We start from the raw sequence: 26,901 nt of genomic DNA, 5'->3' as shown, positions 1-26,901 counted from the left end.
GCAGATACTAACTATGACTTCTAACCACAATCTTCCAGCCGATGCCCCCGAGTTCCAGATAATATCATCTCTTCGATTCGATCCTGACCTGCCCAATGCTGTCACGCAATACTCTGACCAGCGGTATCCTGAGCCCCGTGACTCGCCCTACTACCTCCTCAAATATCACCGAGACCGCCTCTTGAAAGCTGCGATTGAATTCAAGTGGGAAAAGGCAATTGAATTTCTCCAAAAAGACCTAGAATGTTTTACTCGGGTCCTGGACACCTTTATACCTGATCGCCACAAAGCTTGGAGATTGCGGATTGTGGTCGATATTGAGGGCTGCTGTTCAATTGATGTCCATCCTGCGGCCACATGGCCTCTCCAATGCATGTTTCTACCCGCCTCGTTCGATATCCACACATCCTTGAGCCCGACGTTCCCGTGGCAGCTCTTCGTTGACTCACAAGGGACGGACCCGTCCCCCTTCACAACGCACAAGACTACGTCCCGTAATCACTACAATGCGGCGAGGGATCGCGCTGGTATTACCTCTCCGATGGACCCTAAAGAGGTGCTACTAGTCAACACTCGGGGTGAGATCATGGAAGGGAGCATTACAACTGTGTACTTTAGAGAACGTCATGGTGGTGAAAATACTTCTCAATGGGTCACGCCTTCTCTGGATAGTGGTGGTATGGTCAGCGCGAGCAGAGCATTTGCTCTTGACCAAGGCTTTTGCACTGAGCGTGTCATTCGAATAGAGGATCTTGTCGATGGTGAACAGTGCTTCTTGAGTAATGCAGTGAGGGGGTTCATCCCTGCTGTGCTCAATTTGCAAGGCCGTTAGTGCTGCAGCATTCAGGAGCCTATGAGTCAGTAACGATGGTATTATACCTTGTCGTCCACGTTGGCGATTTTTAATTGGCCAATTTAGTATGTAAATTTCAAACCCAATAAATTTAGAGACCAATTGATACGATTCTGGAGCCGAATTCAATTGTACATCTCTGCCAAAACCAACATAAACCTAACTACATAGACCTAAAGGTCATGTAGACACTAGATATTGAGCACGTAAAAATTCTATACACATAAATATTCCAGCAAGACACGAATTGGCTTGGAAGCATTTCGAATCCAAATGTCTTGGCAGCAACGTGACTAGTGGGCTAAAACCCCGCATTTACCGTTCTTGGCACTTCTTGCAACCCAGGAACCAATAGGAAGCCGTCGGGATAACCCACAACCGCGACTTGGCACTAGTCCTAAAAAGGAGAAACATAGCATGAGCCCAGCGCAGCGTTTTTTGCCTTCCGGCATCATCCCCCTTCATCATCCTCCACACCATCCGCAACACTTCAACTGTCTACACTTATACGCCCTATTCTGCTTTTGCCTGCAGAACCGATTGTAATGCAGTGAAATTGGCATTGGTCTTTTGAAGTCCACTGCTGCCACTACGAAGACGAAGAAGGAGAAGAAGAAGAAAACCCCCCCCGAAACAAGATGAAATTCTTCGAAATCAACTCCACCTATGACTATTCCTTCCCCGCCGTATCGCTTGCCTTTTTCCTCCGATATCCGAATCCATATTCCAGACATGTCCTGACTTCTGATGTCATTGATCGCTATGTCGACCCGGACACCAAACGACTGCACACGACACGCCTCCATTTGAAAAAATCCAAGATCCCATCTGCGCTGCTGAAGCTACTACCAAAGGGAATCGGTGGAAGCGAAAGCTCGGGACAGTCTTTTATTCTCGAGAAGACGGTCGTAGACGTTGGGGAGGGATGGATGACGACCGAGTCGCGGAACATGGAGTGGACTGGCATCCTCAGTGTTGTCGAAAGGCAACTGTATCAGCGCGAAAATGGCGGCACCGGAAACACCATTGAAACGCCAGCCGAGGGCGAGAAGGTCAATGTGCGGACAACAGTCACCTTCAAATCTCGATTGGGGCAAGGGAAATTACTCAACCGTGCCCGCAAGGCTGCTGAAGAGATGTCATCCAGCTCCGAGTCCGATGAGGACGCACCGAAGAAAGGATTTTTCTCCTCACTATCAACTGCCGGTATCCAGCGGACCATAGAGCTCATCGGAGTCACTCGCACCCGAGACGCCGTTCTCCGCAGCAAAGAAGGCATGAACATTGTTCTAGAGAGACTTCGAAACGGCGGCATCGTTGGCGTTCTCGAGGGCATGCGCAGAGACCGTGAAGGCATTCCTGCCACTCTCATGGGTGGACGTCCCATGCAGGCTGAGAGTACCAGCACATGGCGGAACGCTTGGCTACAGGGCACCAACAACAGTCTTAACAAAGGATACGTGGAAGACGATGACGACTAAACAAACCCCACCGATCCAATCATCAAAACCGAAAAACTCTATCACAGAACCATCTCGTCTCTTTTGTTATTTTCTAGCACCATTGAATCATCTCAGCGAGGCGTTACCGGAGTATCATTATCGAATTTCTTTTTCCTATTCATTTCTTGGAGAGTCTTGGTTAAAAATCCCTGAATCTCTGTGTTACAAACCCAATTTTCAGAATTCTGCGACTATATCTCCTGCGTGTTCGTGCGTGGCGGATGGAAAGAGCAACCTACAGTTGGAAAGCAAAGTCAGGAAAACTATGTATGAATATCATGAACTCTTGAAAACGAAGAGTAAGGAAGAGGAACCGAAAGCATTTACAATCCCAATTCGACCCGGTTTGGAGCGGAGGGCATTTATGTATCTATCAAGGAATGTGAGCAAACAGCAACAACAAAGTGCTGGTGTGTATAATTAAGGTTGGGTCGAATGTGATCAACTTGAATCCTACAAACCAATTTCATTCAAGGTCTCAAAGTTCCCACCCAGTGTGAGACAAGAGGAGGAGGAGGAGAAAAGATATCTCTCAGAGATGCGAATGGCTTGGTTTCTAGAATAGTCATGGAACCTAAATCTCAAATATTTGAAGAAAAAACAATGTTCTTTTCAAATCAATCAACTTCATTCCTTGTTGATCCTATGCTTCTCATCACAGAGCTACTCTCGTCGTCCATGTCGAGATCCATAAAACTTGGATCTTCTTCGTCTTAACTCCAGGCTAACTAAGCGAGGGTGACATGGATTTGACCCTCAGACAGTAATGGGTATGGATTATCACTAGAGCAACCCTTTTTAGGGATTTCAAACACCTTGCTCTAATATGTGAATATAACTTTAAATCTTCAAGTCCAGACTGGATTAAATACTTTGAATTCTGCTATTTTAAAGTGTTAATAGACTACTACCAATTGCTCCAAAAGGACCAATCTATGTCAGGAAGCACTGATTCAAAGTTCGCATCCATTTGGTCAAATTCCATTCCTCCTGTGTGCAACACCTAAATCGTGATTTACATAATATCTCCTGATTCGGGTCTTTGCTGATTACCTGCTGTTCCTGTCTGAGAGGCTGATCTTTGAACCAGCAAATTCTCTAGAGTGGTGAGGAAAGCAGGTTGTTCAGGCTGAGGCTTATGGGGATTATTCGTCTCTCGCTCGATTTCGTGCTCTTTCCAAGCTGCGAGTACCATCTCTGCTGCTCGTAGTTTTCTGGGGGTTTCAGAAGAGTCTGTGGGATTTGTGTCATGAAAATATAATTCACTGAGCAATTCCCATGTCCACTGTTTCTGGCCCGGGGTATATGTCGGATAGTCGGTACAGGCTTACTCCAATTAAAGAATCCAATGATATAATTACTCTGTGTATCAATTGATGTGTCCATAAGCCCTCTTCAACTAACCTTTTCTCACCCGAAACCGCGTGGCTCGCCTACTAGATCTGGAATGTGGTACTGTGTCTCTTCTTCCAGTGATTTTTTTTAAAAAAAAGAAAAGAAGAACTGTTTAGTATTGAGTATATACTAAAATTGAGAAAAAAAAGTATCGTGGTCAGTATGGGTCTTGATCCCATGGCCTTGACGTAACAGTTATGTTTTTTTCACACAATATATTAGCATCACGATCTAACCAACTGATCTAACCGACCATGGTTAGACAAATTTGCCATATATTGCTTTATATTCGAATATAAACAGAAAGAAGAAGAAAAATTAGTTCAGTAATCAATATTAAAATTCGCCATCTTTCTAATCCAGTTCGCAGGTTCAAAGTTGAACTCTTGATGTTGGGCCTCGCTTGTAACCGCCACCAAATTACCAGTATAGTAACCCCAAGGATTAAGAATTAAGGAATCGATTTTTGCACGGGGCCCCAATACCTTGTCAGTTTATATGAGACTATGGTCAAAAAGTCTATTATTCCTTAGTCTAAATTGTGTAGTGACAAAAACTACCCAAATCAACATTTAGTATTAAATACAACAACCGGGCGCTATTTATTAAATCTCTACCAATATAGACAATCAAATAAAGGTTATAAGTCTATGTCTGCCCCCTGCCAGCGAAAGAGATCAAAAGGGAACTACTCAAAGTCCCAATCAGCCTTCGATAGTCCCCATTCTTCACACAGAACTCCAAGCCATTTTGACATCGAGACAAGCTCGATGCTACCATCCTCAGATGCAAGCGGTACAAGCTTCTTACAACTCTGGATATACCGCTCCATAGTCCATACCCCCCCATTCCACCAGTCGTGAGATTTGTTGCATACAAGAACCGTAATCTCCGTCTCCGTTGATCGCAATTTATCCAAACAGGCATCGCAGAGATCCAGGTTGTAACACCTCTTGCACGTGTTAAGCGAGGTTTCGTCATCCCACTCCGCGTTACAGTTATCGCAAATAGAGCTTTCGTTGCCCATGTGGTCGAGATAGCCGAGAATATCCAAAATTTCCTTGTAGCGTGAAACATTTTCACTATCCCCATCTGTCGCCCCGAACAGCCTCTTAACTTCACCCAACACCTTGCGACGATTTCGTTTCGGGTCATCACTGTCTAGGCAGTTGCTTTGGTAAAAGTCAAGGATGTTTTGTGACGCTTCGTCCAACCCCCCATCCTTGGATGCCAAAAATGTTTGCAACACTTCTCCGTCAAATTTCAACCTGGGAGCCAGCAGATTTGCTTTACGGGCATTATCAAAATCTCCAGTCTGATTTAGAATACGAGATAGCTTGAAAAATCCCCAGGCATCATTACTAATGTCGTCATCACACAAAATGTTGAATGCTTCGACCATTTCGGATCTCAACAAATCCCGTGCTTCACTCCGCTGTCCACACGATGTGTAATGCGAGGCAACAACATATTTCGTGTTTGATGATATCCAATCACTTTTGAAGACGCTGAGAGGGACCTCTTCTTGTTGTTCGAAATAAGCCAAGCTAAGGTAGCCGACGGCCTGTCTCTCGACAAGCTGGAGTCGCTCTAGATCGGCCTCCGTCTCCTTAAAAATTTGATGCAGTGTGACCAGACATTCACGCCAATGGCCTACCGCTCTCCTCAATTCTTCCCTAGAACCCTTTTCACGACAATGATAGGCGAAGATACCCAAGTTCAAAAGCAGGATTGGAAGAAGTTCCTGTTTTCCCTCCTCACGTGCATTCTTGATCGCGGCCTCTATCTCGCCCTCCACCACAGGCCACCACCCCGAGGACATCGAAGCAAGCAATATGATAGCCATGAAAAATTGGAGGCTGCCTGTACCCCAGTCATTAGTTGTAAATTTCAGTAACTCAGAAAGAGACGTTGATTCCGAATCAGATATCTTCTCGGTCACAATCCTGTGGATGATGAGTTGCGCCTCCTCGCCCTTGCCCGCATGGATATATCGTTTGCACATGACATAAATGATCTCTATGACGTTTGTATCTTGCTCTAGCGCTTTTTTGTAGTAGCCTATCGCCGTGTCTGAATCGGTCGACCATCCACCCAGATTTTTGTAGACATCACACAGCTTTTCCTTATCGACGGGATCCTCGGCTTGGAGAATGCTAGCCGCCTTTTAAAAACCACGATTAGATGAGAAATATACCCTCTAGACAAGGATAACCAACTTACCTGGATATAGAGCTCAATGGCGGCGGGAAAATCGTAGCTACGAGCAAATGTTGTACCCATCCTAGTGCACCAAATGTAATCCACTTCGGTCACTTTTAGAATTTGTTTGCACCATTCTTCGGCTTTTCTAATCATCGTAGTCGTATTTCCTTTAGATGTTGCTTCATCTTCTTCGGCATCATCATCGCTTTGGTCCTCGTCTATTTCAGACGCTGATTTATTGTCACCTTCCTCTTCGAGGTTCTCGCTTGCCTCTTCGGGAAGTGATTCTGTGACGCCCTATAACAAAAAAGGTTAAAACAAGAACTCTGTTTAACTGGCAAAAATTCTCACCATCTCGAGAAAGCCGTTAATCCATGTGTATGCATCCCACGGATCCCAGTCAGTATCTTGTAGCCAGTGTCGTGCAATAGTCGTCATAATCGGAGTCAGCAAAGCCTGATTCCGATCTGTCTCGTTCTTGAGTCGTGCTAGCCAACTCTTTCCAAGAGACCCCAGATGGCTAGTTGCCTTTGGATCGTCCAGCCATTTCCAAAAGATGGCGATATCTTCACTGTTGCGGTACCACTGGGTCCACCCACGGAAGTCCCAGCTCTTTTCAATCCAGTCTCCTGCCGAGAATATTTCGGTAATACATGACCCAATATATTGTTTATCTTTCTCCTGAAGCTCGTCGAAACCGGTTGCTTCATATAAGGAGTCGAGGTGGCTGGGAATATACGCCATCAAATAATACCCGATGTCTTTTGCTCTGTCGTCTACCGACGGTTGGCAGAAGAAATCAAATGCTCGCTTGATAATCTCAAAGTGAGCATCAACAACATATAACTGAATTTTGGCTGGGATCGTGTCATAAAATTGTGATCCGGATTTGAATGTGAATCCCTCAAGAAAGGAGTGGTGATTCAAATCCCAGAAGAAGCGCTGTGCTGCCTTGACACTCGCGTTTGAGATGGTGATGGTTGCTGTGATCTTCGGATCGTCGGCAGACTCCCTTTGTTTGTCTCTATTAGCAACAACATGGCTCTCGACGAGATCCTTGATAGCGAGTCGTTCCCCTCCATATACCAAGTTAAATAGTTTCGAGTATTTGCTCGTGAACTTTTGTAGGAGCGGTTGGAGGGGCACGGTTTTGAAGCGAAGAAATAGAGCAGCTGTGAGCTCCTTGAAGCTAAAGAATACGGCTCCGGCAACGACCCAGATGAGGAGCTCGTTGACCTCGTCGATCTCTCTCGGCTTCAATATAGCTTCAAGAGCTTCAATGTCCGATCTCACCAATTCCTCCAGACCGGCATTGGACTCTTGTAAAATTCGGTTAAGTTCCTCCTCTGTACCACTGGAGGTGCTTATATCTTTAACCTTTTCTAGGTCCTGTCGAACAGTAAAGTAGCTGTTATTTGATCTCTCCAGGAGTCGTTCCTCAACAGTGTTCTTCAATCTCTTTGAGTCTTCATCCTCTCCCTGGAAAAGATCCATATTCTGTAGTTCTTTTTCAATAAACAAGCTTATGTCGTCTTTGTTATACTGTGTGATATCAATGGTGGGAATTTCCGTCACGTCGAGGTTTCCTGATTGAAATGCATCGGGCTCCCCAGTGACAAGAATTCGAAGGCGTATGTCCTTCTCTTCTTCGTCGGAATCGATGACTGGCCGGTGTTTAATTGCCCGAATCAGCCTATCGAGCTCTGGGCCATCCAAGCTCCCAATCGAGTCCAAAATAATGTAATGGGTCGTGTTCTTCGCCGGGGAGTCAAATCCCAAGGTCTTCCAAAGGTCACTGCACTCAGCTGTATCCCTTAGCTTTTCATCCTTTTCCCCACAAATGGCAGCCACATTCTTTGCATAGACAGAATCCTGCTCTGCTAATTGTGCGCAAATGATCTTGACTGCCGTCTCTGGTCGGCGTTTGTTTTCTTTTGCAGCAAGGGAAAAGGAGTAGTAGCCAACCAAGCTCCGTTCAGCCTTGGATGTCAAGTTTCCAGATTTTATTTCCTTGATTTGATAGCAGATCGCAGAGACCAAGTGTGATTTTCCTGTTCCTGGATCTCCAGTCAGTAAAAGCAGGTTTCCGGAACTAGTTCCGTCGATCCATTGTCTATACTGATCGAGGCTGCTTAGCCAGTTTCCGCTATCCTCAATCGAATTTTTCCAAATATTCTCGCGCTCGTCAATTACCCTGCCTATTTGATCGTCTTTTAGCCCAAGTTTGGTTTTAATGGTAGTTAAATGCTTCTTTCGAGTCTCATCTAAAGTTCGCTTTTGATCGGTCTCCACCAGGCTGGAAACATCTGTCTTGATCGCTTTTGCATCCGTCCCAATTTCAACAGTCGTCGTTTTAATGAAGGCCACATACTGTTTTGTGTCGAGAGCAGCCTCCAAGGTGAGAGTCGCCTGAGTGTCGAACTGTCGCTGGGTGAGTGTTTTGAAATTCTCCAGCTCTGTCTGGACAGAACGGTCATCTAGCAACACTCTCTTTGCATTACGTTTCAAACTCTTCCATCGGTCTTCCTTTTGAATATTTATGCAGTTTGCACAAATATCCACAAAGCTCACCATCACCTCGTAGATGGAGGATCGCAAGAGCTCGTCAATCCCCGTGTTTTCATCCATGCGCTGATAGATTCGGAATTGGGCGATCGCCGGGCCGACTTCTTCAAAAATTGCATTTATTTCGCCATGAAAATCGTGAATCTTCTTCGGGATATCGAGAAGAAAAGACAACGCTTTGAAACAGATAGGAGCAGGAGCGAACACCTACATAATTTAACACTTGAGAAAGATAAGTAGTTTTTTTTTGAAGGCCCTTACCCCGGAGACACCGTCTGCCGCCATGCCGCCCAAAAGCTGGATGCATGATATTATCTTCAGTCCCATGTCTTTGGCTTTCGCCGTCCGCTCATCGCCTGCTTGCTGGCCATAATGCAAGTCGAGGGCCTTTCGCAGATCCTCTGGAGATTTAGATACAGAGGAACCGAGCATGTAGCCAGTGCGTTCTTGGAATCGGAAGATTGCATTCTTCCAAATCTCCTTGACCGACGTGGGCACGTTGTCGCTGGGCCCTAGAGTCATGTTTGCGCGCTGGAAGTTTGAATGTTGATGGGAGGGGTAAGAAGTGCTAAGCCTCTTCGCTTTTATTTACCATCAGCTTCCTAATTTAAGACCAGTCCCTAAACGGTCCAAATCCTTCACGCTTCGGCTGTGTCTGTGCAGCGGCTGAACTATTTTTAAACATATAACTGTTTGTATTAATTACATAGATTTTTTATAAAAACATAGAAAAATAGGGTACTTCCTAGCATCTAAGAAATAATCAACTTTATATACGAATTAATTAAATTTTCATGTTGACACTAAGTAAAAACATTTGTTTATTCCTTGTTACTCTTTGATATAGTTGGCAACTATTGTCCCTCGCTTCAGGATAACTCATATCTTTAATGAAAGAAAGACTATTAATAATACTCAGAATTGGCAGATATCTAAAAGTATGTGTATCCATTTTTTAAAGACATGATAAAGCCCTAAACATTAAACTATATTTCCCGTCCTGTTACATACAAACGAAAAAATATTTTTTTTATTCTCATACTACTTCCACCGCAGTCAAGCACTTTAGGCCGAAAGAATAGCCTTCAATGTCTCAATCTGCTCGCGGACTGCTCGCTTGCTGGTGCCACCAATTGCATCCTTCAGCTCAACAGCGCGTTCATAGTCGAGACATTCCTGCACATCGGATCCGAATCGGCTGTCGATTGCCTGCAGCTGCTCAAGCGAGAGCGTGTCCATGGGGACATTGGTGTTCTCTGCCAAAGCAACAACACGGCCGGAAATATGGTGACCCTCTCGGAACGGAACGCCCTTGCGCACAAGATAGTCAGCAAACTCGGTGGCGAGCATTTCAGGAGCCAGAGCAGCCTTCATCTTCTCGGGATTCACAGTCAATGTGGAGAGAACACCGGTGGCGATCTGGATGCTGTCACCGACGGTCTTGGTGTGATCGAGAAGCGGCTCAACACTCTCTTGAAGGTCCTTGTTGTACGTCGTCGGGAGTCCCTTGATAGTCATCATGAGACCGGCCATTTGACCAAAGGCACGTCCGGCCTTGCCACGAAGAAGCTCGAGACTGTCTGCATTCTTCTTCTGCGGCATGAGCGATGAGCCCGTGGAGTAGGCGTCGGCTAACCGGATAAAGCCGAACTCGAGACTGCTGTAGATGATGAGGTCCTCGGCCCATCGAGAGATCTTCAGCATGAACGAACTGCCCCATTGCATTGTTTCCATGGCAAAGTCACGGTCGGCGACAGTGTTCATGGAGTTGGTCGTGAGACCGTCAAAGCCTAGCTCCTTGGCCATGCCTTCGCGGTCAATGTGAAAAGGGTTTCCAGCAAGCGCACCGGTTCCAAGAGGACACTTGTTGACTCGGTTGATGACTTCTCGCAATCGCTCCAGTTCTGACGCAAAGGCGACGGCATGCGATAGCAGCCAGTGAGACCATCGGACGGGCTGGGCCTTTTGCAAGTGTGTGTATCCGGGCATCAGGTACTCAATGTCCTGCTCTGCACGAGCTATCGAGACTTTGATGAGATCTGACAAGAAGCCATCCAGCGTGCGCAGCTCGTCTCGCAACCACAGTCGCATATCCGTAGCAATCTGCTCGTTTCGCGAACGGCCCGTGTGCAGTTTTCCACCAATGTCTTTGCCAATGATCTCACCCAGTCGGCGCTCATTCGCAGTGTGAATATCCTCGTCATCTGGCTTGGCGGCGAACGAGTCGGTGCTCCATTCTTGAGTAATCTGCTGGAAGCCGCGCTCGATTTCCGACAGTTCGTGCTGGGTCAGAATGCCGCCGCGGGCGTTGGCGCGCGCAAAGGCGAGGGAACCGGCAATGTCTTGTTTCCAGAAAATGCGGTCATAGGGCAGCGATTCATTGTATTTGACCATAAGTGGATCGAGTCCCTCTTCACGAAACAGTATATGTTAGCCCTCTGTGCATGAAGGGTTGCCAATTATTAGAGTTGATACCAGTGAAACGACCTCCCCACAACATATTCTCGGCCACTTTGGGATTGCTCATTTTGGCAGCTTATAGGATAATAATTGAGTGTTTTCGACAGCTATTTGCGAGTTGGGGGGGAAAAGTCTGGACGGAGAGATGATAAGAAGAACGGTCGATGACTCAATTATTTTTTTGGGAGCGGAATCGGAGCTGAGAACACGCTAGGCCGCTTTCGGCAAATCAATATCAAACATCCAAATGCACTATTGAATTTTATCCTCAGCAGAAGACTTCCTCAAATTTCATGAAATGTAGTATCTACACTGGAAATGCTGCTCCATCTCCTCGGGGATCGCTCCCCGCACTATACACAGTCTTTCCGTGAGCATCATCAACATGAGCACGGATAACCTGACCTCGACCAAAAATCTCTCTCTTGCCCCAATCACCTTCGACTACATGTACTCTGTGTCCTAAATTCCGCAGACCTTCTACCACATGAGTTGGAATTCCCTCCTCCAAAGATACCGTATCTGATGGATCAAAGTCGTCTAGCTGTGTTTCGCCTGGCTGCGGCGGCAATGAACTGCCGACGCAGATTCTAGGCGCGTCGAGCGCAGATTGGGGAGTCATTTGAAATAGCAATTGGTTGAGCAATACCTGGACATGGCCTTGCGGCTGCATAAACCCGCCCATTACTCCATATACCGAGTGCAATAAGTGCTCACCGTTTTCGCCTGATGTAGTAGTTAATGCCGGAATGATAGTGTGGTATGGTCTTTTCCTGGGCGCTACAGCATTTGGATGATCGGGATTGAGTGAAAAACTGGCGCCTCTGCCTTGTAGAATAAATCCAGTGTTCTCTGGTATTATACAACTCCCAAAGTTTCCGTAAAGACTGTTGATGAATGAGATGCCATTTCCATATCGGTCAGTCACTGCGAAATATGCAGTATCACAAGAATTGTACGCTGGGCTCAGTCGTAAAGGTTTGAGATTGGATGCTCTTTTGTTGTCTGAGAAGAGATCTGCTCTTGATGAAAGGTATGCATCTGACAAAAGCTCTGCTGGGACCGCAGTATGGTCGGGATCGGTGACCCACCATTTCGCATCAGCAAAGGCGATACGGAAGCTTTCGATCAATGCATGTAGATACCGGACACTGTTGTGGTCTGAAACCGAATTAAATGGCTCCAGTTGTCCAGTGCGTCTAAGGCTCTGCAGAATCCCCAATGCCATCAGAGCAACGATTCCTTGACCATTTGGCGGGTGTTCCCATAGACGAATTTCTTCTGGCAAGATACCAGAGCTTGGCTGCTGTAAAAGTTGAGTATTTATTGTGAGAGACAATGCTTCCACGTCTTGAGACCCAGTCTCTAGATGATGTCTCAAGTCCTCGTGACTAAGAAAACCGCCTCGAGATTGAACGGCCTCCACAATCGAATCTGCAATGCGTCCTTGATAGAAGCCACGTTTACCGTCTTTTGCGAGAAGTCTGAATGTTTCTGCTAGGTGTGGGCTTTTAATTATTTCGCCCGTCCGTGGGGCGCGAAAGCCATCCTTCTCAGGTATGAGATAGTCTCGAGCTGCAGACAGGCTGTTTCCTGTGAGTATTTTGGTCTCGCTTGTTTGCCACTAGAAATCATGGGCCTTAGAAAATTCTTTAAAAAAACATATTTAGGGAAAATATACCATCCAAGAAGAAATTTCAGACACAGGATATCCTTCTTCCGCCAGTTCAATCGCCGGCTGCAGAATCTCTGCCATGGACAGCCTACCACTGCCAAATCTTTCGACTGTATCAACCCATCCAGCAGCTGCTCCGGGGACAGTGACTGCGCAGGAATCCGTAATTGGGATTGTTCCGTCTACTGTATCTGGTAGAACCCCTAATTTGCGACGTACTGCATCCAACGTGATACTACCGGGTGACCTACCGGACCCATTCATAGCATGGACTTGACGCGACTCCGCATCATAGTACAGACAGAACATATCACCCCCGATTCCAGTAGACCCCGGTTCTGTGACATTCAAAGCAGCGGCTGCCTGTGTCAGAAGGAGGTAAAGCGATGAGTTTAGAATAACGAACCTACAGCAACCGCGGCGTCCTTTTCCTTGTCAGCTACTCTCCGTCGCACGAATCAGGGAACTCTATCATACCGCAGCATTTCCACCATTTCGTAATATTTTCTGTCCGGCAGCAGTAGCCAGTGGCTGTGTGCAAGCGACGATTCCATGAAGACTGTGGACAACACTTCTTCGGCTGGGGAATGACGAGGCACGGTAGGCAGACATCCTCCTACAATTGAGCAGTGCTTTTATATATAAAGGACACGAAGAGTATCTTCCAAAGGAAAGAGAGTGAGAAAGAAACATGTTGTGTTGTGATGTGCATATCTGGGGAAGCGGGGGCGCCGGAGTTGGGTCTTGCCTCCGCGGGCACCACCTCGTGCTCTTTGTTGTGTCGCGTACAGTCATCACCAGAGTTAACCTTTGCATAAATGATCTTGTCAAATTATCATCGAAATCATGAGCGACTCATCTGGCCAACCTGAAAAAATTCGAGGTATGCCACAGGAAACTAGGAAATACGCGAGACTTGGATGAAGAGTAGGGGTCACAGCAATCCCAATGACTTTCTCGTTCGATGTCATGGGTATATATCCATTCCAGCCCTACAGTTTAAAGCATACTAATCCTCCCAGGGTAGTCGCTAGAGAAAAACTTCATCTGTACCAACATTAAACGCACGAAACCGATTTCTATTGCTTTGGCGATGCGATTCGATAACAGCCTAGAGGTATCCTGAGTTAAATATCAAACACCAATTCGTCTCGAATTCGTCTCGATTAGCTGGTTATTCATTATTATTTAAATCCACGATATCACTACGGCGTGAAACCCATCGTCGAGAAACAGATAAGCAGGGTTGGTATACCGTTAGCTACCTAGCTGAAGGCCATTATTATTGAAGCAAAAAAGAAGGCCATCTCAGATCGATACGAGCAGCAATACTATTTCGAACTATAGGCTAGAATTTGCACAATATCATTGGACCTGTGGTGTGCATACTGCGCTAACATAAGAAACCTAAAACTGCCAGATGATGTTGAAGGCAGAATTTTCATAAAATGACTTCATACCCAACCGTCATGGATTCTCGACGTTCACAAACTCGCTGGGGTGAGGCTAGCCCTCTCATCAATTGGTTGGAACAAAGCCAAGGACAGAAATAAGATTGACCCTACTGGCGCGAATTCCGACTTCGAGTTTCGCGTTGATCCTCAGGTTCTCCAAAACCTCGGCCACAACCAGAGGAGGCAACTTGACATTTTTCATCTTCTCTTCAAGCGCAGTAGAGACTGTACTATGGGTCCTAGAAAATCCTTTCTCAGTGCACAAATCGATCGTGTGGAGCACACGAGGTGTTTGAAAGGTTTCATGCTCCAGAACCCGTTTGTCGTCCCAAAAGACATACCCATAACTTCTAAGCTGCTTGTTTACTCTGGCCATGACAACAGGTGTTCTATCGCCAAATGCCAAAGACCACCCAATGGTATGTTCTCTCAGCTCTGGCTTTCCGTCGCGCTCGATGCATGTTCTTGGTAATTTGATGGGATCCCTTGTGCCAAACAGAGGCGGTGGCAACTGGTTTGGATGTGGGGATGCTAGAATCATACTCAAGTGCGGATCCACGACCATTTCGAATACATTGCGGATCCCTCTCGAAGCAAAGTAGTGGCAGCGCCATCCCCGCTCATAACTGCCTTGGAGAGTCTGAACACCTCCTATTTTGAACTGCTTCGACCAGTATGACGCGTCTATTTCCTCAGGGGAAAGCAGTTTGGTGTCTGCTTTAGCTAGAAGGTAATCTTGCTTTAGCTCAAGCAGTGAAACGACACAGTCCTCTAGTCTTTCAAAGACCTCGCCGACAGTATCCTGCATAAACTGGTCCACGCAGCCTATTTCTTCAATCTCCCAAGGCTTAAACTGGTCGATAAAGGTTTCTGCAGATTGTGATGCTCGCAAACCACGCACAGGCGTGTCCACGTACATCCAGCATGGCAGCAGACTGACATAGATTTCATGTCTGCAAAAGGCCCTCATGATGCGCTGTTGCTCCAAGTAAGACAAAGGTACTGCTTTCGAGGAAGCTCCTAGTCTTTCGGCTTGATTTAGACGGTTCAGAGTCTTGGAAGCGTAGTAGTAGACGGAGGCATGAAAGAACTGTGCGGTGGTCAAAAGCTTGTCGATGTGAAAGTCTTGAGTAAGTTCGAAAAGGCTTTGTTGTTTGCCTTCCAATGCATCTTCGAGAAAACCCAGGCATTCTAGCTGGAATCTAATGCTTGCATCGTTGCCACTGAATGGCGGGCGGTATACGTCTACCATGTGTTGCGCATAAACCGCCAAGCAGAAATCGGCTTCCACTTCAGGGGTTGCAATGTTGTGTAGTATCTGGAACTTTATGCTGCCCTTGTTGGAATTGAATATCTTGTACCAGACCTTAAACGCCAATATCAGGCTGGAGAGGTCCTGGGGACAAGAGAGATCCTTCAGAATAAGCAGACACAGCTCTGCTGGTAGAGATGTGATGCCTGTAGGCATTGTTATTTACACTGGCAAATGGTAGATACCATACCTTGGTTGTGGGTGACGATTTAGGGATAAGTTGTGTAAGTTGTGTGGGATTGTTAAGGTATTCTTTGTGTGCAGTGTTTAGCGAGGGCAGAAAAGAAGAGCAAATAATATGAGAAATGGTATTCACAGTCATAGTCACGGGACCTTGTTGACAACCAATAATTTGTGATTGTTTGATAACTTTCTTTGTTACTTTAAGTTAAAGAATTAATGTCTTTAAAGGCATACTAAAAGCTTTTTCCCTTTCACTTATACAATGTTTTGTGCAATTTAGTGTTAGGTCTATCAAATTTTTCATTAGCACCACAGGAAAGTAAATGTCGTGATATTTTCTTTATTACTATGAATTTATGCTTTTAACATGCTCTGAGCCATAGGCGGATATTCACACTTGTGTTTTTTTTTTTTTTTTTTCACTTCTCAGTATCAAGTGATATTCTTATAATAGCCTCAATAGATATGTTGATATGATCACATCAAGCCACATTTATTTAAATTCAGCTCTCTATACTCCATTCCCCTATGTACGGATTAAACTTGAGAATATACAGTACCTCTTCTTCGCCGTTATACTTATGAGCCAGCTCGAGGTTCGGCTCGCTGTAATGCCCCATAAATTCCAGCTCCAGCTTCAATAGCGCGTTCGGTTGAAAAGTCTCGCGAACGTTAAGCACAAACGGTTCTGATCTGGCTATTCGTCTAGTACCCTCGAGTTTGACTGTTTGTAAAAAGCTCACCGGAGTGTTGTCGGTGTCTACCCCCGTTGCGGTTACTCGGTGTCGATCTTCATCTTGGGTTTCTACTTTGATCATGAGACGGCGCTGTAGGATAAATTGTGGGATTGGTAGATCGAGATTATCCATAACCTTGGTCATTAGGATGTCTGTTTCTGTAAAGATTCGAAAGTTGGACAGCTCATCAATGGGCGTCTCTTGAAGATTGCATATCGCAAGCTGAGCGCCTTTCTTGCGGCCAACAATTTCAGGGATCTCATTGGCAGGGGTCACAGTCAGTGAAGACCCTAAAACGAGGCACAGATCAGCCTTTTTGGCATTTTGACGAGCCAGTTTATGGGCTCGAACGGGTAAATTCTCGCCAAAGTTTATGATGCTGTCGTGCAACTCGCCGCCGCAACAGCCGCATTTGCGGCTTGTTCGATGGTCATGGTCCCCGTTTTCGTAATTTCCCACGGCGCGAAAATCTGACTAGGTATGAGAATGATGGTTCAAACTAGAAATGTTATGTTGGTATTCACCTCGGATATATTCCTTGCCGCAGTCCTTGCAAGCCTCTCTGTTGCTATTCCCGTGGAGTTCTGATATTTTCTCCTTCAAATAGTTAGCAAAGCACGGTCGTCAACGTAGGCCACTTTCTTACAGGCAAAATACCACTCCGTCTATGAAGTCCGTCGCAGTTCTGACTGACGAGATACTTCAGAATCCCCCGATTCTGCAATTCCACAAGCGCCATGTGCGATGCCGTGGGTATAGCCTGTAGCGTATTGTCAGCCTTTGTGCGCGGTTTGCCTTGGGCTCTCAGTGTCCAGTTTCCATTGGGGCCGCGAAAGTCAGGGATTCCTGTAGCGCGTTTTAGTACTGTTTTCTTTTTCTTTTTTATTCTCTCTTTTTTTTCAATAGAAATCTGCGGAGCTCACCAGCAGAAGTCGACACGCCAGCACCGGTGAAGACGATTAAGTGTGTGCTTTTTCTGATTTGGTTTGCCAGAGCTTCAGCCTTTTCGTTGACTGCAGCGAGAGCCTCACGACACTCTCGCGCTGCTACTTTTGGGGCGCTGTCGGCCATCTCAACAGTGTCTGGTGATAAATATCAGGATCAAGAAAAGGCTCGATAAAAATAGCTTGTGCTGGAATAAATAAAAAGGGAAGAACGATAGAAAACGCGGGGATAAAAGTCGTGTGTTGTGATGGCAACAGAGCCTCAAAACACAGACTCAGCCCCAGCCCTAGGCCCTTACTACTAGTCCAACTTGGGACATTTTAAAATGGGGCTGCAGCCGACCAATGAGCGTCATCATGATCTATATAAATGGCGTCCGGTTTGAAAGTGGAAATAATGCAACCATCTCTTACTAAATTGATAATCGGAGTCGCCCAAGGTAGGAAATGGGCCTCTATAGGCTAGGTAGGAAGTTGCGTCGATGTGGTCTAGAACAAATGATATTCGGCGAGAGGGCAGGCTAAACTAGATATTTCCGTGACTGCATTATTTCTTTGTTACAGATGTGTGATCGGCTTTACATATTGATCCTTTTTACATATTGTTATTAGTCCATGGAAGGGTTATTAACATTTGAATGCGAGGTTATGCCGACAGGCAAGGTGCAACATCGAAGTAACTCTATCCAATTCGCCACGGCAATGGGTATTCCTGTGGCTTACTTTTTCTTCGAGTATTATCACCATCCCGCGCACTCAATTGCAAACATTTTGTACCTGTATAATTCTTATCTGAAAACACATAATACTATGGCAAACATTCCCAGTGTTTTTCACTCCAGGGCCTACACCCCCCTATAATAAAATTCTAGATTTCTATCAGACCAACTGTGTAGTTCCTTGGAGTAAAAACGTAAATCTGAAACATCTTGACATTTCCGAAGCCTTTGTCAACATCCCGTTGGGAAATATTATCCACAAAGAAACATGGCCACCACGGAGTGTTTGTTTCATCTTGTCAAGCATATTGTCCTGATTTGACGTAGCCAAGAGCTCATTTTCCCCTCATGAGCTTTTTTTTTCCTACGTTTCTAGTTAAATATGGATTGTAATAATATGTGGGTATCAATTGATGATTTGCCTCCTTCTCGAAAACTCGTATTTGGTTTCCCTACTTGATTCCTTCGAAAAGTTCGGCTCTACGTCCAGAGTTGACTACCGAGTATTCAAGTCTTTCGACAGTGCAATGCTTTTATATGTATATTTTCTGTTCCTCCAAGTCATCCTAGCCATAGGAGTACCGGCGTACAGTCACTCGACGGATCTTACCAAAAGAGCCCAAACAGTGCAAACAGATTGCACTATACCGGGGGGGGAAACATACCTTCGACAAGGGTATATAGACGCAATTATGGCTGTAAGTCTGAATAAACAAATCTCACTTTGTTTTCAATGTTTTGTTTTTTTTTGTTTTTTTGGAGAGAAACTGAGACAAAAGCAATTGTTGGGCAGGCAAACAAAGCGGTTGAACAACTCACATATCTGAGATCTTCCCTACAGCTTTGCAAGGAGACTCTACGAGGGAGATCTTCCTTAAATGCAAGACAGCTCATGGTTCTGATGACTTTTGAGTCTATTTACGGGAGGACGTTGTATGATCCTCCAGGGCATGAAGACAATGACGCGGGGATATACAAAGTCACAACGATACTGAGTGAGTAGACATGTACATTTGACAACAAAAAAGAAGGAAAGAAAGAAAGAAAAAGTCTTCACACTAAATTATCATTCTCCCACAGATCTCGTATCCAAAGTTGCCAATCTTCGAACCGACGCTTCGCGGTCCTATTACCATATATACTGTCATTTCAATTTCCTTGATCCTTTTGAAATTATTGGGCCTGATGGTAATGCATGTTCTTCCTGGGGGGAATAAGCGAGTCCAATTAACATTCATTTTTCTCAGGTGAGACAGAACACTTTGTACGGGATACGCGACCGGTCGATGAAGGGGGGGGCATGGTATTGTCAGGTACCTATGACGACGAAGATACAGCTGCTTTCTCATATAGCCACACAAGTACCCCACATGATATGGTGGTAATACATCCAAGCTTAATGGAAGAATTAGTGAGGTTCAAATCATTATCTCAACTTCGCGCCCAAAATGATTTGCCGCCAATACTATCTCTAGAAGACCTGCAAATTCATTCTATAGCAGCTATTTTACTACATGAGATGGGACATGCTGAGTATATACTAGGAAGGTATCACCGTTTAGGTAATTATTCCCTCCTGTTTTGGGTGCTATGTTGTGTATATAAAGTGTCACTGATGATAGGTGTATAAAAAGCCGATGTGGAATGCGATATTGATCCCGAACCAGTTCCTGCTTATGGGTGGGTTTGTATCAATTTCCTTGCCCAAAATAACGAAATCGGAGCTTTGAGAAATGCTGGTAAGGGGGTTTTCTTCTGTATCCCAGTTGTTCTACACCTTGCTAATGCTGTTTAATAGACAGTTTTTCATACTTTATTCTTGGTATGATAGCCGCTGGGACAGGATCGTTACTCACAATTCACTGACTGGGAATATATAGCTATGTACATGGGACAAGCTGATTGGCATACTGGATACGCACGTCCATATACTTGGAACACAGACTGAAGGCACCAGTTTTCATATGCTTGAGCTTCGACTTTGAGTTATTGGGCTAGCTTACATATGTAGTTTTCAATATATGGCTTTCTTACAGATATGCAGGCGATAATAACTACTCTAGATTTTTTTCCCACAGACTACTAAGTACTTATTTCCTATAGTAGTATAGCCAGCCCTATTTCTTGAGAGGTCGGGAGTATGCACCATAAACGGAAAAGGGTTATAGATAAGTATTTCTGTACATACACGTGGTAGGGTTACACAATGACCATCAATGATGAAATATATGCACCTTGATGAGTCCCACTCCCTCCAGAATCCTTGCGGGTGATCGACGTTAGCTTCGTATAGCGAATTCATCGTTGGGTACGTTGGATTAATGTTTGTGAAACGTACTCTGTACAACTTTAAAGTACTACCGTTTCTATTGTACAATGCAAAAAGCAAAAAGCAAAAAAAAAAAAGAAGAAGAAGAAGGAAAAGGGGGAGATTAAATTCCAAATCATGCGGATAGCGGCCGAAACGCCATAGTTAAGGCGTGATTGTTGTCACACAGCATGCATGCATCGACAACTTTTTTTTTGTGTCCGGTTGTTGGTCAGGTAGTGGACCTAGGATATTACCTAAAAAGGAAACACGTATATGAACAATAATTAATTATCTTTTTACCAATCAAAAAATCATGATCACACGAGGCGACTAACTTCCTAAAGGGGTAATTGTGCCAACAAAGTTGTTGTCCAATCAGCATTATTGTCCGATACATCTGCTTATCGATTGCGACGACAAAAATCAATAGTCTCGTCTCGACCCCATCTTATGCATCATGCCCGTTGGAATCACAATTCCTTTTGCGGCCAATTGTCGGGTTTTCCTTTTGTTTCGCATTATATTGTTTATTAATTATTATCGGGCTGTAGAAGGGGATCGTTGTTCTAGTCTCAATATGGGAGTGGGACAACTAAGTCATGAGTCCATATAGATTCCAAAGAATATACAACGTAGGTTAGCTAGTACTACGTCCTCTGGGCCCAGGCTGTAAGTAAATCTTAACAGCGCAATGTTCTTCAAATAATAATTTGGGAGACTGTACAATTTACATAACGATCTCAACTCGGGACAGATTCTCGGAAACAGATTCCTGACACATTCTCGAAACCGTAAAGATGGACCGCAATCTGTCCCCGTCTGTAGATCATCACATGCAAATCCCTAAAAAAAAAACATTTGAAAAAAAAACCCCCCGAAAATTAGGCGGTCAAGCCACACACGAGCCACAAAGGGATGAACCACGGTTCTGTGGCTGGTGGGGTCGGTATGCCCGATCGGGATTTGGCTCGGCTTTCACGGTCACGGACATGTCCGTGACAACCGAGAAAAAAAAAACACTAAAAAAAGAAGGACCTAAAAGCTTGGTAAACAGTTCAAACTCAATTAATTCATTTTCTTATTGGATAATAATCTCGTACCATCTTCTGGTCGTCTATTAAAGGAATATAAAAAATAGTAATACTCCGTAGAGAGAATGATTATCAATACGGTTTTCCGAGTGATCACCGAGCTATCACCGCACCGCCACAAATTACTAATCGTGGCATGGAGTCAAAAAAACGAGACATGTCAAAAAAGATATAACAGTTTAATTGTATGTAAATGCATGCAAATGCAATGTATATGCACGTCGACAGGTGAGATAGTGCATCTCGTTGAGCTGTCACTGCAGTTGCCGGGCTGCACCGGCGTGTTTAGTGTCTATCTAGTGTTTGTGTCATTGTGGACTCCAAAAGTTGGCAGCAGAAGAAAAGAAACCAAAAAATTTTAAAAACCGAAAAAAAAAATTTAAAAAAAGGCATCCAAGTTCTTCTCGTCTATGATTCAAGTGGGCCCGGCCCGCAGGATGGAGTGCAAGCCGCGCAATGCATGAGTGTGGCGCAGAAGATCGGCCACTCGTTAGGAGAAAACTCTACTTAGGTCAACATGGATGATTTTCATGTCAAAAGTGAACCAAACTATTTGCTTGCCTGGTTGGGTTTACTGTACATTGGCTCGAGCCGCTCAACTCGATCAGGGTAGCACTTGCAGGCGTGAGAGAGAAAATAAATTTAATGAGATTTGCGGATCGACATGGTAGTTCGGCAGTTATTTGGGGCAAATGTCAAAGCTGTCAAGCCGTGTCATCGACCAAGGACAGCAGGAGGGGTACTACGAAGGTTCCTGATTTTCAATGCTCGGTTTTGAGCGCCAAGGTCAGGTCAACGCACTGTTCACGATCCCCACCGAGATGTGTGTGGATCAAATTTCAAATACGGGGTCTAGCAGAACCCTAACGCTAAGGTAGGTAGCATTACTATTCACGGGTAGTACTGGCTCTACTAAGGACTTGATACTCAATTTTCAATGTTAGAACTAATGAAAATACTAAGGAAAAAAACAAGTGATATGTAAAAGATAATAATATAATTAACAAGTTTGAATGGTATCAACACTAAATATCAAGTAGCCCGTAGTTCACCCATCCCCAACGCCTTGCCCGGAAACGCTATCAACATGTCACAAGCACAAAAGAAGAGACGGAAAGAATGTCGTGTTTTAGAAGAATAACGAAGAAATGAATGTTATGTATAGTGTCGAGAGAAAAGAAATCAGCTGGATCGCGATGAATTTTTGAAGATTTTCCGCAGGCGTGACCGAATCTTGGTGCGTTTGTTGCTGCCAGCGCATCCGTTGCTATTGCTATGTTGTGTGCTGGTCGACCGGATGGATTCGTCGGACATGAAAGTGCTGCCGCTGGATGGGCTCATGGTCTCATCCTCTTCTTCCTCGTAGGAGCAGTGGCAGCAGGAAGAGTATGGGAGCATGGCCACATGAGGGTATGTTTGTGCCAAGATAATATCGATTTCTGACATTTGCGATGGCCGCCGAGTGGCCAAGGCCGGGTTCTAGAGAGCAAGTGTCAGGAAGATGCTAATATTCACTGGGAGACAGTTATGCTCACCCATAGTTCGTAGTTGTTTTTGTAGGACATTATGAAGGAGAAGGAGGAGATTGCTTCAGAAGAACTTGGGATGAATGACTGATCTGATAGCAAAGTGTCATGGCCGACGGGGTGTATTTGTATATCAGCCAAGAGGGGGGTCACGGTAGCGAGGCTGACAGCTGCCTATCTAGGAAACCCCATACTGGGAGTTGGCAAACTTAGCGATGGGTTCTGCTTCTGCTTACTGCCGCCCATGGGACGCCCCTGTCGATGTTGGTGGGGCCTGCTCTGATTGGGGCGATCGAGATCGTGACGGCGGGGCCCGTAGCGTTAGTTTGGCCTATTGTAGACTAGCGTGCGGCTAGTTTAAATTAGCGAAGTCCTAAATGTGCACGGAGACCATCAGGCCGCATTTGGCCTAGCGCAGAAGCTAGAGGTCGCCGGACTTGGAATTATTGTTTTTCGGGATCTTGCGCTAAGGCCAGTGGTGACTTCATCACTTTTCAGCCTGGCCCCAGGTCCTCGTACTTTTTTCGTGAGGCCTGGATTGGGACGGGGGCCCTCGACGTCACGGGGCCGGGTCTGAGTTTGAGGAAGGTTGCCTGGCTGTAATCGAAGGAGCGCAAGCCCGACGATGTCCGGGCTGACTACTATTACCACACTAGGTTCTAACCACACCTTTGGGTCGGCTCGTGTTGCCGGGCTGGCGGCCGTGCAGGGATGGCCATCCTGATGTGATCTGTGTCACTAAGTGTTCGTACAGTGGCTAGTTACTACATACGTACTCAGGAATATGTCAGCAAGATCAGAACGTGATCATTTTGATGGTCCCCGACCAGCCAATCGCGAGGCCGCAGCACCCGCCTCGGCCGCTCCGTGGGTGGATCTGCGCGCAGCCAATCAGCAGGCGAGTCGCGCGCGCACCGCCATAGTGTGGCGGGGCTGTGGCTGACCGCCCCGTGTGGCTTGACTCGATAGTATCTTGATAGCCTCATCACACCTTCCCGAGCGCGCTGATTTGCGCCCTTGGCTGCTGCCTGCGCTTAAGGCCCTCCTTGCGATGCGCTTCGTGGCAGAGTTTTGCCTGTGCCGTTAATGCTTCTTACTATTAACTACTTTTCCTTTTTTCATCCTCCCCGTGCGCCTGGAACCTCGCGCGCGACGAAGATCGTATGCCGCGACAGGCCTATTTTGGGAAAAGATGGGGCGCTCCACTACTCTCTCTTTCATACCCTGGACACTCGACACTGGTGTATATAAGGACCGAGCTCCAGCCCCGATTGGGAGACTGGTTACGCCTGTCAAGTTTCAACCGTCGACTTATCTTCACTACATTTTTTCCGTTTCTGTTGCTGGCTGGTCTGGTATCCCGTTACATGTCTGATTCTGTCCCCCGAAGCTCTATAAATCCATTGCTTGTTAGCGCAGTGCATGTATGTCGACAAATCGGCCACATCGCCGTGAACTGAGCAAGCGACTTTTGCGCAGCTTGAAGACGTTTACGCCCTCTTCCATCCAGGGCTCTTTTCGCTCTTCGTTGCATAGGTCAGTCAATCTCTACTAATGAATACGATGGCCGTCCATACTAACGGCGGCTACAGACTAAATAAACCCCACGCGGATTCAATGCCAACAATGCAGCCCGGCGCTGACGTTTCGACAGTCGAGATGCCAGGCGCACCCTTATATTCCGACACGGTCAAGGTGAACCCAAGCGAGTGGTTCCCCGTGTACCAGAGCTGTATACAATACTTTGTGGATGTGGCACAGCATGCGCCAAAAGTGCAGTCCTTGGCCGCACTTATCAACATCCGTCTTCCCTACCAACAGAGCCTCGCCCCAATTTTCCACTATGCAGAGCCTACGAGCAACAACAGCAGCAATAGTGAATTCAGATCTGCCACCGTTTCGCTAATTCCGTACATCCGACGGCTAGTGGTGACCGCGACAGACACCCCCGCCATCATGCAAGAGCTGTTTGGCGACAACTGGTTCGCGGGTGTTGGCCCGTTGCACTCCCAGGAGAGAATCAACTATCTCTTTGCCGCCAAGAGCGGCGGTTGGTTGAAGACCAAGACCCATTACGATGTAGCCCCGTACGAAACCGTTCCGTTCCTGCGTCCGTTGCGGGACCCGCAAGAAGAAGAGCTGCGCGCAGCAGATGCGCGCTGGAGCCAGTGGCTGGCAATGGAAGACTGGATGGTGGGACCACGGAGTCCGTTTGAAGAAATGACAGACGCAGACTGATCTGAACGGAGTCGTCTGGGCTCTGGATACGAGTAATGTGGCGTTTGGTTTGCTTTTTTTTTTTTTTCTTTTTTTTTTGGTCTCTCCTTTGTTGAATTGTCCCGCATGACTATGACGATCCGGGTTGACGGACATAAAATTTACTGGCGGCGTTTATGGCTGGCGATCAGCGGGGCTGGCCTGTCTTGGATAGCTTGATATATGCGTACTAGAAGTATAGCTGACAAGGCGTCAAGTTGCGCCGAACGCGATAGTCTATGAGGTAGTGGTAGTAACTCAATAAATCATCAATCTCTATGACAATCTACTTCGTATTTGTTTATTGTATTCAATTCATGCTTATAAACATGCATTATGTAGTACGCGGAGGTTGAAGAACACAAAGTGAGGCAAAACTATAGCATGCCCCACCAGAGCTGTCTCGAGTTACAATAATACAGTAGCGCAGCAGATTAGTACCAATGAGGCTAAATGATGAATAGTACGTAGCATCATTTTTGGCGTCTGCATCGGGCAGTCTACGGCCCTAAATAGGCAGTTGGATATCAACCGTGCCAGAATAATGATAGTGTGTGCACTGTGCGCATTGCTAAATAATCCTGCTGGATCTGGTAAGAATGAATGATGGTTCGTCACTGTTTATATTAATATATTAATATCAGATACTTCTATTATTTTTCACAATATTAAGTATTTGGAATAAAATAGCACTATCGGCCTTCAGTACCCTGTTGTCGCGCACGTCATTCCTAAGACGCAGGGGTTGCTCGGTATTATGGTTTGCACTAGCAATATTATTCCTTGAATTTTTCTTGTATACAGGGATCAATGGATGACAGAAATAAATAATCAGAGTAGCTGTCAGCCAAGCCCCCCGAGATCGCCACATTACCCCTGAGTCAGGGCAGGCTTACCCAAAGAGGAAGGACGAAGTGTGGCTGACCCCGGTTCATGAGTACGTAGTGCTTACTATTATCATTGATGGACACTCTTGAGCCATTGACACGAATAATGATACTTTTAATTATTATTTTTGGTTGCCAAGAAGTGCTACGAACCAAACTCTCGGGACATCACTTATTTTTATGGCAATTTTGTATTTGTGGCTGAAAGGCCAAGGTTAAACTCTCGGATGGTATATGCCAGATTAACTTTGTAGTTAATTTCTTTCTATTCAAATCTTGATAACAAGAGACAAATAAATCAATAATATCCTCTTAGATCAGAGTCAATTTTCAATTTTCAATCAAAACAAGCGAGTCTATGTAGCCACACCAGCCCAGCTGAACCGAAACAAAGATAAGATTAATTTGTCACACACGCTAGTATCGAGCTGAATATTCTAGAAATCGGCCCAGGTCCGAGAAAACCCCGTCCCTTTTTTTTTTTTTTTCCCTCCTTGATCTTATTTTGTTGGTGCCTGAAAAATGTCTTCTCGCTTGTTTGTGCTCGGATGCCGCCCGAAGTGATAGCCCTGCTTTTTCTCGATTGGGAAAAATAGTGCGAGCTGAACTGGACTTCGTACAGGCTCTTCGCAACAACACAACTACATCATATTATTATTATCGGCATTGTTAAGACACCAAGATATGAAGTACTCTGTGGGGTCTATGTCTCTATACGAGTGTTCGTATATAATTAGCACATTTTCATAATAATGTATAATTATTGCATGCATGTTGATGCATGTGATCCAGGCAGATCCCCGTCAAGTCCACACACGTCATTCTT

The 26,901-nt window shown here is 45.6% G+C and overlaps 7 protein-coding genes and 1 non-coding gene across 8 annotated transcripts; 3 read left to right on the top strand and 5 right to left on the bottom strand.

Moving 5' to 3' along the window:
* Positions 1-13: 13 nt before the first annotated feature.
* Positions 14-832, top strand: TRUGW13939_04649 (uncharacterized protein; the record flags this gene model as incomplete). The annotated part of the gene is made up of 1 exon (XM_035487817.1): positions 14-832. The coding sequence occupies one exon, from the start codon at positions 14-16 to the stop codon at positions 830-832; it is 819 nt and encodes a 272-aa protein (XP_035343710.1).
* A 659-nt stretch (positions 833-1,491) lies between these two features.
* Positions 1,492-2,334, top strand: TRUGW13939_04648 (uncharacterized protein; the record flags this gene model as incomplete). The annotated part of the gene is made up of 1 exon (XM_035487816.1): positions 1,492-2,334. One exon carries the CDS (start codon positions 1,492-1,494, stop codon positions 2,332-2,334), a length of 843 nt encoding a protein of 280 aa, XP_035343709.1.
* A 1,570-nt stretch (positions 2,335-3,904) lies between these two features.
* Positions 3,905-4,004, bottom strand: TRUGW13939_04647. Its single transcript has one exon. It is a non-coding gene; the product is annotated as a tRNA-Ile (tRNA).
* Positions 4,005-4,438: 434 nt separating this feature from the next.
* On the bottom strand, positions 4,439-9,042 carry TRUGW13939_04646 (uncharacterized protein; the record flags this gene model as incomplete). Its single annotated transcript, XM_035487815.1, has 4 exons — positions 4,439-5,914; positions 5,974-6,252; positions 6,307-8,727; positions 8,782-9,042. The coding sequence occupies 4 exons, from the start codon at positions 9,040-9,042 to the stop codon at positions 4,439-4,441; spliced, it is 4,437 nt and encodes a 1,478-aa protein (XP_035343708.1).
* Positions 9,043-9,585: 543 nt separating this feature from the next.
* On the bottom strand, positions 9,586-13,267 carry TRUGW13939_04645 (uncharacterized protein; the record flags this gene model as incomplete). Its single annotated transcript, XM_035487814.1, has 6 exons — positions 9,586-10,931; positions 10,996-11,055; positions 11,458-12,604; positions 12,662-13,018; positions 13,066-13,080; positions 13,133-13,267. The coding sequence occupies 6 exons, from the start codon at positions 13,265-13,267 to the stop codon at positions 9,586-9,588; spliced, it is 3,060 nt and encodes a 1,019-aa protein (XP_035343707.1).
* Positions 13,268-14,173: 906 nt separating this feature from the next.
* On the bottom strand, positions 14,174-17,412 carry TRUGW13939_04644 (uncharacterized protein; the record flags this gene model as incomplete). The annotated part of the gene is made up of 6 exons (XM_035487813.1): positions 14,174-15,567; positions 15,839-15,858; positions 16,160-16,811; positions 16,866-16,938; positions 16,988-17,187; positions 17,265-17,412. 6 exons carry the CDS (start codon positions 17,410-17,412, stop codon positions 14,174-14,176), a joined length of 2,487 nt encoding a protein of 828 aa, XP_035343706.1.
* A 5,176-nt stretch (positions 17,413-22,588) lies between these two features.
* TRUGW13939_04643 (uncharacterized protein) lies at positions 22,589-22,971 on the bottom strand (the record flags this gene model as incomplete). Its single annotated transcript, XM_035487812.1, has 2 exons — positions 22,589-22,885; positions 22,942-22,971. The coding sequence occupies 2 exons, from the start codon at positions 22,969-22,971 to the stop codon at positions 22,589-22,591; spliced, it is 327 nt and encodes a 108-aa protein (XP_035343705.1).
* A 1,587-nt stretch (positions 22,972-24,558) lies between these two features.
* Positions 24,559-25,170, top strand: TRUGW13939_04642 (uncharacterized protein; the record flags this gene model as incomplete). The annotated part of the gene is made up of 1 exon (XM_035487811.1): positions 24,559-25,170. One exon carries the CDS (start codon positions 24,559-24,561, stop codon positions 25,168-25,170), a length of 612 nt encoding a protein of 203 aa, XP_035343704.1.
* Positions 25,171-26,901: the final 1,731 nt, after the last annotated feature.

Source organism: Talaromyces rugulosus, chromosome II (assembly GCF_013368755.1).
Source record: "Talaromyces rugulosus chromosome II, complete sequence".
NCBI lineage: Eukaryota > Fungi > Ascomycota > Eurotiomycetes > Eurotiales > Trichocomaceae > Talaromyces > Talaromyces rugulosus.
Note: the sequence above shows the minus strand (reverse complement) of the source record. Positions and strands in the feature narration are given on the sequence as shown.